The sequence below is a fragment of the Perca flavescens genome, chromosome 24 (genome assembly GCF_004354835.1).
Source record: "Perca flavescens isolate YP-PL-M2 chromosome 24, PFLA_1.0, whole genome shotgun sequence".
In the NCBI taxonomy this organism is placed as follows: domain Eukaryota; kingdom Metazoa; phylum Chordata; class Actinopteri; order Perciformes; family Percidae; genus Perca; species Perca flavescens.
Genome location: NC_041354.1, coordinates 3,136,191 through 3,149,708, shown reverse-complemented (window position 1 = coordinate 3,149,708; position 13,518 = coordinate 3,136,191). Strand labels below are relative to the sequence as shown.

At 41.9% G+C, this 13,518-nt stretch overlaps 1 protein-coding gene across 1 annotated transcript in view; it reads right to left on the bottom strand.

Moving 5' to 3' along the window:
- Positions 1-3,075: 3,075 nt before the first annotated feature.
- Positions 3,076-13,518, bottom strand: part of LOC114551254 (zinc finger protein GLI2) — a 67,525-nt gene continuing 57,082 nt past the window's right edge. Inside the window, exons 10-15 of the mRNA XM_028572425.1 lie at positions 12,810-12,950; positions 10,400-10,549; positions 9,569-9,733; positions 8,331-8,609; positions 6,301-6,649; positions 3,076-5,271 (exon numbers count right to left, since the gene is read on the bottom strand). Of these exons, the coding sequence (XP_028428226.1) occupies positions 3,107-5,271; positions 6,301-6,649; positions 8,331-8,609; positions 9,569-9,733; positions 10,400-10,549; positions 12,810-12,950 (3,249 nt within the window). The 3' untranslated portion in view covers positions 3,076-3,106. The remainder of the gene's footprint in view (positions 5,272-6,300; positions 6,650-8,330; positions 8,610-9,568; positions 9,734-10,399; positions 10,550-12,809; positions 12,951-13,518) is intronic.

Sequence of the window (13,518 nt, the reverse complement as noted above, 5' to 3'; positions counted from 1 at the left end):
ACCGTCGGCCACCAGGACTCCCCCACTCTTCACTTTCCATCTGCTTCAGCACTTAATATGACTTCAACCAAAATAATGTTTTTCAGTGATACATTTGCAACATATTTTCTACAAAAGATACTGTAAAGAAATTATAAAAATCAATTGTAGGGTGTTTATTTGGTGTGATACATTAGCTGCTGCCATTTCTAATGGATCTCTTTATCTCTGTTTACTTACAGGCCACCAGGAGATGGTTTTACAGACTTCTGCAGGAGGAGGTATGTGGACTAAATGTTGCATTTCTCAACAGTTACCAGTTTTGATAAATGTCATACATTTGATTAATACCAGTACACAAAAACGGATGTCTAAGATGTCTTTTCATGATGGCAAACTCAGAAACTAAACCTAAAATCAGCGAATTTCTGCCGGACAGTACATTGAAGTTTATTGGCCTGGACATTAGATTAAAAAAAGAAGCTTAAACAATCAAACTATAGGAATTAAACAGCTGCACGGTCTAAGGACAGAGGCTGTTGTGTGTTGTACAGATTGTAAAGCCGTTGAGGCAAATTCTTGATTTGTATATAGATAAAATTGACTTGACTCCAATAAGCTTTCAAGGAGAAAAAGAGCCTCTGAGCTCTTCTTATTCCACTAAATACCTGACACAAGCTTGAGTTACAGTAAATACCTAATATGAATTTGCACTGCACTGCCTATTAAATTAATTGTTTCCAAATTTGAAAAAAAGCTATCTGCTGCAAAAAATCCCTCCAAATGACCCTCTTTTGGGTTTACTTATATCACGTTTCTATGATTAAAATCAGGTTTTTTATAACAGACTACAGTACAATTTATAATCCATGAGTTTATTGGCAGAGTGCTGAAACCCGTCTTTCTCACTGCGTTATCTCCATCAATAAATGAAGGTGCTGGTAATGCACTATCTTTGCAAGTCTTATCTCCACCTCTTGTTCGGGGCCTGGTTGAATATCACAGCCCGGGGCTATTTTCTCTCCCACTTCACATCTCTGAGAGAATAAGGAATTCCAGTGGCAAAAGCAATCACAAACTTCAGATCAAACGTATCCTCAGCTGAATTCCCTGACAGACTAAAATCATTTGTTCCTCTTGCTAATGCTCAGCGCTGCGTCCCAGGAACCTCTCGCTCCTCTCAGCTGCTTTGTTTTATGTGGTTTCAGCAGCTGCGTCCTCTGGGCCGCTCTGTCAGAGCTAATATTGAAGTACACACGGGCTAACTGCAGCAGCAGCAGAGTCTAGCCTTTTCCCCTCCTGTTAGCGTCCTTTTTCATCAGCTTCCGAGTAAGGATTTACATTATGTCAAGACTGCTCTTGCCGGCGAGGTAAGACGAGGTCAGGGGAAGTTATTTCAAAGAGGTCGTGCAACGTCTTAAGAAAGTGTGGCGCCTCAGTCTGACATTCAACAAGAAAGATTTGAGGAAAGTGCGTTATCGGCAAAGGCTGCAGCAACGTGGCTTCAAAGACTAAAGTTTTGTTGTTGAATTATTGAAGCGATCAACACTCCTCCTTCTACAGGAGGCAATCAAGGGACATACTGATGAATAATAATCTTTACAACAAGACGCAAGAGAGAACAGCACATGTGGGGAAAGCACGGCTTAGTTTACAACTGAGTTACTTGTCTTCATGCTCTAGGCAGCGCTTCTACAGCATGATTTTGTTCACATAAAGCTGTTGAATATAGAATTAATTTAATTTCACTTTTGAAGAAAAGAAAAATGCACAATAGACATTGGTTTGTTTAAATCTCTAAATAAGGCATTTATGGGGCTGCAACTTACAATATTTTTTATAATTGATTCATCTGGTGATTATAATGCTGTTACAATATTTATAGAGCTCAAGTGAAGTCATTAGATCTATCGTTTTGTCCAACCAACCGTCTAAAGCCTAAAGATATTCAGTTTATTATCATGTATAAGAAGAACAAGCAGCAAATCCTCACAATTTAGAAGCTGGAACTGTCAAATGTGTAGCATATCTGCTTGACAAATCATTGACTGATCATCATTTCCTACCAACAGTCAATGCTGACTTTATTTTACCATGACCAAGATCATTCCCTAAGCTTCACTAAGTAGTTCAACTTTAAACTATGTTGACAGCGTAGTTGTTTTTTAACCCAAACCATTTTCTTTCCTTTCCCAAACCCTAACCAAGTAGTGTAGTTGTCTACAGTTAACCAAACCTTAACCAAAGGGTCATATGAATGATTATTGAAACAGGAAACAAAACATATTTTATCATTCACTTGCTGATCTTATTCTGGACAATCTGTACTGACAAAACTCCCAAAACATCTGCATAAAGAACAACACAAACAGTATTTGTTTAAAAAAATCAATGTCAATATTGTATTTCTTAAAAATGTACAAATGATATTTACATTTAACCAGCTCAACAAACTGGTACGACAATGTACAAAAGGAAAAAAGCTTGATTCTAGCTGCGAGATTTATGTGTGGGTTCATAATAATTCAGTCACAAATCAAGTCTCTGATGCCCGACACTGAGAGAGGTCACAGTTAATCTCAGCAGCAATGCAGCAATCAAATAATGGCTAACTGAGGACAATGACTGTAAACCTGAAATGCTGTAATGGGGAAAAAAAACTTGAGCTCATTGAGCTGAAACTTGATGTAGAAAAAAGTTCAGCTCAAGTAATTTACAGTGTAAAACGAGGTTGTTGGTGATGGTACATTCCAAATATGCAGGTATCGGATAATTTCCTGGTTGCATTTTACACATTTTAAATGTAATCATATGCACAATATACATATGTTTTGGCTGAGCCAGGCACTTAGTAAACTGATCTTACTGCAGACCTGTACAACAACTGGAAGATTTCTGTTGTTTACATCATATTTACTACCTATGGCAGCAAAAAAAAAAAAAAAACAGAAATATGGCTTTTCAAAAAGATAGAAAATTACCATTTTTAAATAACAATTGAGACTGTACAAGAAAACAAGCGTTGCACACTGCAGAGGCTTTTTGGCACACAATTACATCAATTCTAAGTTTTTAATGTCTATTGTGCATCAGGAGTTCAAAAGTTCAGCCGGGGGGAAATAGTTTGTTACGACATCGAGTTGAGGAACTTGCTTTCCTCTGCCAGAGCAGTCAGCAACGAGCTCATGTCCCCGATGGCCATGTTCCCCGTCCCCGCCGGCACCGAGGGCAAAGTCACCGAGTTCCTTGGCGTTGTCAGGCGAGAGGAGCTCTGGGACAAGCTCTGGAGCAGACCTGGACTCAGGGTTCCCGACATGAGGCTGGAGTGATCCCCATCATCCAGCATGCTATCAAAGTCTATCTGCTCCTGCTCCAGTGCTGCATTACAGTTTACAGTCCTGGATGCCTGCGTGTCGCCTGGACTGGGAGACACTGCGTTGTTTTCAGAAGGAGGTACATTCACTGCAGGAGAAACACAAAATACTTGAATCTGCCCTGTGTAGTACAAGGCATTGTCATCAGAGTTGTTGCTGCAATGAAGTCCTAAACCTCCACCACTGGGTAACGTGGAAGCAACATCCACGTTAGCAATACTTGGGTGCCTTGTTTGGTTTGTCACTTTTGGCCCTGAAAGATGCTTGTTTCGAGATTTAGGCTCTGTTGGTGGCATTGGTTGGAAATGGCTGTGATTCACAGTTTGCAAAGGATTTTGGAGGGTCATGTGACAGTTCTGCTGATCTGACATCATGATTGATTTATCACAGTCCTCAATTTTAACTTGCACAGGCTGAAATCCAGCATCAGCAAAGTGCATGTCAACAGTGTCCATGTCAACTGGCTCCTGTTTGCATGTGGGAATTAGCATGCTGCCATTGACTGCTCTTGTGTTGTTACACGGTGGATAAGTGGTGTTACCGTTCTTATCACAAGGACTAAAGCCTTTGTTGAACCTGCACTGAGAGCTAAGTGCTTCATTGAGATTTGATGACTGCTGGAATCTTTGCTGCTGGAAGCAGTTTGCTCCTGGTTCAGTATTCAGCTGTTTGCATCTTTGCTGCATTGTGTTAACAAGGTTTTGAACCATCTGCTGGTTGGAGCTGAGATTGTTGTGAAAAAGTCCAAAGTTCTGGTTTTGTTGGAGGACAGCCAGGTTCCCTCGGACCTGGACTTTGGAGCACTGCTGGCTGGCATCCATGTGTCCCAAAGATACTTTGTTCCACTGAGCAAGTAAGTTGGCCTTACTGTCCCTTGGTGCAGATGGACACATCTGATGTTGCCGCCCTGGACTCATGCTGGAAGTGGACAAAACCTGATTCATGTTGGCATTCACAACGGCCGTCCTTCTCTGATAGTACGACTGCTGCTGGAGATTTGGGTCTCCTTGGAAATCTTGTTGATTTTGTGACACTCTGTTGGTTGGGTCTCTGAGGTCAGGCAGCATCAGGTCTTCTTCAGGGATGTCACTCGGTATAATCCCCATAGTGACGTTCTCCGAAATGCTGGGTGGTCGCAGGCTGTAAGGGTAGAGGTGGGGACTATCATCCGGTCGTAGGCTCCCTTGCTGTGATAAAAGTCTGCTATGTGCTGCAGGAAGCGGATGGGGCTGCCCTCCACTCAGTGTGCCCATGCTCTTGTAGCGCTGCATTTGTGGCTGGCTGGAATAATCTATAGCTACGCGCCTCACGGGGTCACTTGCTCGGCGGGGGATGTTAGATGGGACCTCATGGGGCATCAGGCTCCGCATGGTGTAGCTGCTGTACTGCCTGGAAGGCAGGCCTTTGTTGGTGGTGGAGGAGTCCCCATACAGTGCTGTGTGTTCCCTCAGACACATTTGGTCTATGTATGGAAGAGGTGTAGGTGGTGCTCCTCCAGTGGCGGCAGCGTATTTTGCCTTGAGGTGGTAGTGCTGCGCTGGGGTCAGGCTGAGAGGGCTGGATAGGCCCCTTCCGTACCCTCCTGCTCCTCCGCTGCCTCCCCCACACTGGCTGGCCTGACTGGAGCGCCGGGACATGTCAGCAGAGATGGGGTCGTAGGAGTCGGCCGAGCTAAGGTTGCTGGGGCGGTTGGCACCAAACTGCGAGGCCTGGCTTGAGCGCCGGCTAGAGTAGCAAGGGGAGATGCCGGAGGACCGGCGGCTGAGGGTGTAAACTGAGCTCAGGGTGCTGGAGGTGCTGTCACGGCGCTCTGAAAGCTTTTCCAGCAGAGTCATTTTACCAGAGCTCAGATCACCAAAGCCGGAACCAGGGAAGGACACCAGACCACCACCCATACTTGGACTCTCCAGGAGGGACCCTGTGAATGAACAGATACAAATTTTAGACACTTGAATTCTCAACAACTTGGCAGCTCTTTGGAGTTTTGGTCTTTGACCTTCAGTCTGAACACCCGATAAATGAAATCTTATAAACCGAATCTACAACCGGCAGACAGTCAAATTCACATTAGCAACTACAGTAGCTGGTGGACAAAGTGGAACATCTAACAGCTTAAAGGAGTCCTATTATATACCATTTTCAGGTTCATACTTTTGTGTTTCTGCAAGATCATGTTGACATGCTTTAATGTTTCAAAAAACACTTTATTTTTCTCATACTGCCCATGGCTGCTGCACCTGTATTCACCCTCAGTCTGATATGCTCTGTTGTGGCACATGTCTATTGAAGACCCCCTCTCGTAGAGCAGACAACCAAAAATAGAAACTCTGTTCAGTATGACATCATAAGGAGCCGAGAGTAAATACCTTTACCTCATTATTTGAAGCTTTGGCCAAGGGCTGTCCTTGACTAAAGAAATTCTTAGTCGACTAACACTTATACAATGTTGTCGACTAATCGATTAGTTGATTTAATTGACAGAGCTGTGAGCTTTGAGAGGTGGTTAAGACTAGAAAAGCACAATATAAATGTAGTTAATTAACCATCTGTAAAACTGAGTTTCTCCACAATTAATCCTGCAAAAGCACCACTTTAAATCTTGTGTTTACCATAAATGTGCTCATAAGTTTCTTGAAAATGAATCGACTAAAGAAATCTTAGTCGACTAAGACCAAAACGACCGATTAGTCGACTAATCAACTAAGAGGTGGCAGCCCTACTTTGGCCACGTTTAACATGAACATCCAACATTGTAACATTATAGATATGACAGGAAATACAGAAAAGCATAATAGTTCTCCTTTAAGATTTAGATATTTTTCTCAGGATTTGCTGCAGACCAAACTACAGCTAAAAAGAGAGTGAATGTTGGGAGCTTGTTGTGGAGTTCTTCAGCTTTAATCTGACCATAAATATCCTCAGTACTGTATCCTGCTTTTCTACTCACCGCCTGCTGGTATGGGTGGAAGCTTGGTGCCGAGGACCAGGGGAGTTGGGTTGCTGGACCATTGACACGAGTCCCTCACTGTCTTCAGCTTCTCCTTCTTCAAATGCTCCATGCGCCGACTGGTGCCAAACTGCTTTCGGAAGTGGAGACCCATCACTGCGACCCCGCCGGTCGAATCTTCACAGCCCAAGGACTCCACAAAGGGCAGGTCGTCCAAGGTGCTGAGGTCCCCCAGGCTTTCCCCGCTGTGCGCCGCCATTTCTACTCCACTGTCATTGTTGGTGGCACTGCCAAGTGGTGATGGTTCGCTGCTACATGATGACTGACCGCCAGGGCTGGACTGATACATCTAGAAGGAGGGATGGATGGAAAGAGCAAAAGGAAAGAGAGAGTAGACAAGATAAAAAAAAGAGCATAAGAGAAGCAGAACATTTGTCCTAAAAAAAACAGTTTTTCCTCCCAGAACAGAAGTGGAGCGGTGGTTAACATGGCACGAAGAACAGTGAATCATTGAATCTTTTATCCTCCCCCAGCTTAATTGTAAATAATGACTGTTTTTGGGGGGGAAGGGGTGAAGAGGTGGGGGCGCCCCACAGATTACAGACTGTCTCAGTCTGTCTGTGAATTGGAAATGGGCAGGATGAAAGGCTGCTTGAGCCAGAGCCAGAGTGCCAGAGTAATCATCACAAAATGTGATTACACTTCTCCAAAAACTAAACTCTTTTTGAACATTTTAGGTGAGCATGAAGCGTTGCTTGTCACACTGACTTGTTTCAATTAGATTTACAGTAAAAACCTTTTGGGATTTCCTTTCTTTCATCTACAGTACACAATATTTTATTTTCTTTTGTAGTTCTATCATGCCAACAAGTACCACTTATCTTGCACTTATTTTACTGATATTTAACCTCAGAACTCAAAGATGTCTAGCTCATGATTTCACATTTTCTGCAGTAGTTTTCTCTGTATTATCTCACTCACTTTGCTTGTGCAAATGGGAGTTAATTTGTAATATATGGTTCTAAATTTTGATGTCTTTTCTTAGGACTATAACGGTTATACAGTTTTTATTTCCCTGAATTGGCCCTGACCAGCCTTGTTTTCATTGCACACTGTAATGTATTCACAGCTAAAAAGCTGTCTTGATCATAGCGTGATAGTTGGCTCTGTTTGCACAGAGTGCCAAAACCAATTCCCAATGTTTGAATATTAATCCTGAAGTTGCTTTCATCAGGTTTAGGCTCTCTGACAGGTGTTTGATAGGACTCCACTGTAGGTTTAAACTGCCCATGTAAAAGGAAAAGTGACGTACACTGTGTCATAGATGGCATGCAACTGAGAGTATTATAGGTTTAACAACCTTTGTGTTGAAGATATTTAAGAAAAAACAAACCAATCAATACAAATGATAAAAACATGATTATTTATTCTTTATAAAGTAATCTGTATTGAAAAAATCCTGATGCAGCTGATGATGAAATGAAGACGTGAGTTCATACGAGGACAGTTTGATTCCAAAATATTGTACAGTGTCTGCAAGCAAAGTGAACATGATTTTATCCTTTAATGGGTAAAAATGTAATGTAGCTTCTACAGTTTCCCACAAAGAGCTTCAGCATTAAAGGTGTCAGCTTTTTTCTAAAGGGTCAGTATCTTATGTTGAACCCAAGAAAGTGAATTGTATATTAGGAGGAGTTGTCAGTTTCTCTCTGGCTTTTGATTTGTCATTATCTCATTTTGGAATGAAACAGTTTATTTTGGATGGAGTAAAATTGCAAAAGATGGCGTTAGATGGTGAAATATATGAAAATAAGCCAAAGGTGAGCTCACCTTAGCAAGGTCTGTCCATAAGGAAAGTCAGAAAAGGGAGAGAAATGAATACAAGCCACAAGCAGAGCAAAGGTTAGAATAACGAGGCATGCTGTTATTTGCAGGACTGATGGACTACAACTCAATTTCTCTTTTAAGACTTTTAGAGTAAAAGGAAGTAGTTAGTACAAAGAAATGTATAACTTTTTGAGTGTTCTTACCACAGAGTTTTCCGTCTTGATGGATTTGACATGCAAGTAGTCATCCACCCCTCTGGGGGAGCTGTTGTCTGACATCTTGTCCTCCCTCTGGATTCTGTCTATGGTACTCGCCTCGTTCTCGCCGTTCTCCCTGGGCGCCGGCGGCCTCGGCGGCAGGTCGCTGCGCTGCTTTTTGGTGACGTGGGCCTCTGGGCCGTGGACCGTCTTCACGTGCTTCCTGAGGGAGCTGGGGTCTGTGTAGCGCTTGGTACAGCCAGGGATCTTACATACATAGGGTTTCTACAGATAAAAACACACATACAGATACTGATTTAAGTTATGCTCATAAATACCATACAGAGAGTTTCCTGTGTCAATTTAAATGTATAGTTGTAGCTTTGTGAGCTACAAGTTGAAACATTACCAGCTTAAATTACAAAGGACGAACATGAGAAAATGATCTTTACGTTTTAAAGGATTTGAGCATTTCTGACTTGGTGGTAGTATTGAAGAGGATACTGTAGTAGACACAATGATCACTACTTTAAGCAAGTGAAGCGCATCAATGTTCATCTTAGTTATCGAACTTTCCTACAAACAAAAACTCACATATATCCTACTTTAATGGCTTTAAAACATCACCTCCTTGTGTTTTTTTTTTTTGTCCCTATTTTCAGCTCAAATGTGTCCGTTTATTGTGAAAGTATTGTTTACGTTTAACCGAGTTAGATTTGCTCTGCGTACAGTAGATGTCTGTAAAAATAAATCTGTGTGTGTGGTATGAGAGCCCTCAGTGAGTGTATTCACTCCCATTCTGCAGTGCCACTGATGGATAAGCAGCAAGGCTACTGAAACGCTTCCAGGTTTCATTTTCTATTCGGTGTCTGCAGGTGGTCCCACTCCACGGCGAGGAGGAGGAGGGGGTGGTGAGGAGCATGATTTGCCCTAATGCATTGTGGGCTGTCGTGCTCATTATGTCTACACCTCGTTATTTACTCACAAACGTCTGCAGACACACTAAAACAACCCACAAACGTAGGCATCCACACCTGCACGGACTGGAAACAAAACAGGGTGGGAATTATGTGCTGTCTGAAACAATCTGGACACAAAGGAAATTTGGGCCACAGATGAATGTAAAGTCCTGTCGCTCTATGCAGTGTTTCACATCAGTCAGCTTGTACAGATTTATGGAGAATGTATTATGGAGCGCTACAAGAAAGTCCGTGGTGAGTTGTGAACTTGGTGGTGAAACGTACCTCATTGGAGTGCGTCCGGTTCTGGTGCTTGGCTCGGTCCGAGGCGTTGGAGAAGGCTTTGTTGCATCCTTCGTGCTCACAGACGTACGGTTTCTCTCCCGTGTGCGAGCGCAGATGGGTTTTGAGGTTTTCGAGACGGGAGTAGGCCTTAGCGCAGCCCTCAAACTGAAAAGAAAGCAGGCAGACCTTTTTTTATCATAACTATCAGCATCTCAACCGTCAAAAAGTGACATGTTTAAAATCATGTAGAAAAGGGAACCTAAAATGAGATTATATAATTTTTGAGAGACAAAATAGCAAATGTTCTTACCGACTACCAGAAAAAAAAGATTACAATACCATTTTCTGACGATTTGTGGACAAAATAATCCATTAATCCAGAAAATAATCTGCAATCTTATTTTGTTTTTTTAATCTATGGATTTAAGATTATTCAGGTCATATTTGCCCCAGTGTTATTCATTAATTGACGTTTCTAAACTAGCTTTTGTTGACAATGCTGATCAATTGAATCATTTCAGTGAAGTACTCTTCAATTGTAATGTCAAAGTCTGCAGTCGTACGAGTATTTTAATTCTTCAAATTGATGTTTTTACAAACCAAACCAGTTGATGAAAGAATTGTTGTAAGATTAATGTATTTATTTTATATGCAATGAATAGAAAGAAGAAAGAAATCTTCTATCCTGCCATCCCAAGGGTGTGTGTGTATGTGTTTTACCTACATATATAAAACTAGATGCATGTGTGTGCAGAAACGTGCAGTGTTTAGAGAGTGCGAGTTGCCGCCCTCCGGAGGCCCATGGGGGCGCCAAGGCCATCCGTTACCTACCGTGCACTTGTGTGGTTTCTCCCCTGTGTGTCGGCGCATGTGAACCACCAGCATGTACTGAGCTTTGAAGGGCTTTTGCTCCCGCGAACAGTCCTCCCAGCGGCACACAAACTCCTTCTTCTCTCCGTGGATGTGGTCATTATTGATGTGCTGTGGGACACACACACACGCAGAGAAGTGAGAGGTTTTCTGGAGAGAGTTGTCCACTAAGAGGCTCTCATGTTGTTCCTGGCGAGGTTTTTCTGTAGAAATCCATCTCATCAGCATAAATCTCAAAGGGACGCTGCAGCAGAGGAAACTGTTAAAGTCTCACTAATTAGGGCCGCGTATATTCTTTATATCAGACCTGATGAAAGCAGGTTCCAGAGTGAAATACAAACATTCTCCCATAATGTACAAATCCCAGATTTGGCCGTAACGTTGGTTATATTTTCTTTATGTCTGCCAGTGCAGTATAAACATTTCTGATGCTATAGAAGCGTCTTTTTCTGATTATAGTTATAATAATAATTCTCTCTTTCTTGTTTCCTGAACTTATATACTATCCTTTGTCACTTTGTCACAACAAGTAAAGTTTTAAGGACTCAATTATAGACAAAGATGATAAGATTTTTCTTGAAGTATATTCAGGTTTCTTTTGAACAATCATTTTATCATGTCAGACATTTATAACTATGCGCTTTCTTTTCGAGAGTGAGATGTTTCGTGACTCATGTTTGTGTGTGGACTTGTTTATCTTAGCTTAGCATAAACTGGAAACGGGGGAAACTGTCCAAAGTTCAAAATCATACACCATCTCTCCTTTTCTTGGTGAAAAACAGCCAACTGTAGATACAATCTGTGAGCACAGGGACAATGCTTCCAGACCTGGAAACCTCTGACACTTTCTAGGGCTGCAACTAACGCTAATTTTAATTGTCAATTAATGTGTGGATTATTTTCTGGATTAATAGATTAGTTGTTTGGTCTGAAATGGTGATATATGTCGATCAGTGTTTTCCAAAAGCCCAAGAGGACGTCCTCAAATGTCTTGTTTTGTCCACAACTCAAAGATATTCAGTTTACTGTCACAGAGGAGAGAAGACACTAGAAAATATTCACATTTAACAAGCTGACAATGACTCAAACTTCTGCTCTTCATTTTGCATCACGTTGCAATGCACTGTTCTTCCAAATAAATCTTTCAGGGCTTCTGGTGATCTGTGAGATGTTGATGGAAAAAAGATTCCTTAAATGTTTATCCTAAATCTAAAGAGAAGCCTAGTGGAGCTCTGCCAAGGAGAGGAAAGGGAGTAATGGAGTTTATGTGAAATGTGGTCTTGATTTGGAGAAAACAATAGCACTGTAACAATACTGCTGGCAACTATCTTGACCACAGTCTCATTTGTTTACAGGAATCACTTCAAAGCATCAAAATGATTTTGACAATGAAACACTGATGTTTAAAGATGCCACACATAGCAGCTTTAAGAGCCAGTCTAAGTTCTCACCGAGGTGTCGGCGAGTTCCCTCACCCTCACTAATCCCCTCACCCCGCTCCGTCTTTTCTCTCTTTGCTTCACTGGAAGTGTGGAATGCTTAAGACCCTTTTAACCAAGACCCTGCTTGTTGTGATGGAGAGAAAAAATCTGACTCGGCCTCAAACAAATGGCTCTAAACGTGCATCTGCAAGAATTAAATGTAAACGGAGCATTAGTTTCCAGGTATCAAGTGTCTGCTCCGAGTTCAGTCTTGACTTTTAGAACAGTAGTTTGAGGACGTAGTCTTTACTCACTGTCCACTTACTAGAAAAAGCTATGAATCTCAACTTAAGGTTATCCTTGCATCGGAAAAGTTTACAATTCATTGGTGCTTGATTTTTGGTCTTCAAGTGGTGAGAATTAAGAGAGGCTGTCTAACAAAGAATATACAAAATAGGATCAGAAAGCTGTGATGCAGGTAATATTTTCCCAGTGCAGAGTTATGAAGCAACATATCTTAACATATCTTTATACAGTGCTCATGTTAATATACACTTTCTGTAAGATATGTAAACTGTGAGCTGTATCATGTAGGAAAAACTAAATAACGTATACCCCGTAATAAATAATAATAATAACATTTTTAGAGGGTCTTTGTTGTTGAGGAGTCAAAGACGAGCTTAGACAGGTTATCAGACACCTGAATAATGTTGCAAACCTGTTCACCTAAACCGTCTCGCTATTACATGCTGATGAACTCCAAAACTGACGAGCACTAGCATCCTGGCAAGCGTCTGGTTTGCGTCTCTTCTAGTGTCTGTGCAGTCATGAAATTTGAGCGGGAGACCGTCACGAGCAGCAGAATTTTGTTTGTTTTGTGGAAGGTTTTATCTGGTAGTGTGAGTTTGTATTTGTGTGTTTTAAGCAGTCGTAGACAGACAGACACTTACATGGACCAGCTGGTCCTGGGTGTCGTACTCCTTGCTGCAGCCCTCCCAGTGGCAGTTGGTTTCGTAGATGGCCTCGGGCTCCTGCTTACAATCGTCCCGATCCATGTCGTCCTTCAAGTCCAACAAGCTGCCGTGATGGTTCTGTGGAGAACCCAAACATTTTCTAAATATTCCAAAAAGGAATTGCATACACTTTTCTACTTCTAAGGGCGTGTTTGCACCAGGCACATGTGGAACAGTTTACAGCGGCTGTTAGGAGTCATATTCAACTGTTTGTTCATATGTTTTACCTGATATAACCAGACACAGAAAATTATAGATTGAAGTCCATCATGCACAACTGAAGTTAAAGAGGTTGGATAAGGTTTGTTTTGACAACGTCCACCACAAACACACACCCGTGACGTGTGTTTACAGCTCCTGGTTCCCTTGTAATTAGGCAGCGTGAACCTCTGCGTGTGTCTGTTTCAGAGCAAAGAAGACCATCACAGGTCTCAAAGTCACACTGCAGGTCAGGACACTTCTTTACACTTCTTGCTTAAACTACATATCTGCCCAAAAAAAGTAGGCTATTTGCTGCATTACTGCAAAACCTCAGAAGTGACTATAACTGAGGACACTCAAACCTGCCGCTAATCGTTTAACCTAATCCAATTCTTAACCCTCAAAAACCCTTTAGAAAATGAGGAGCAGAAGAAATGGCCTTACT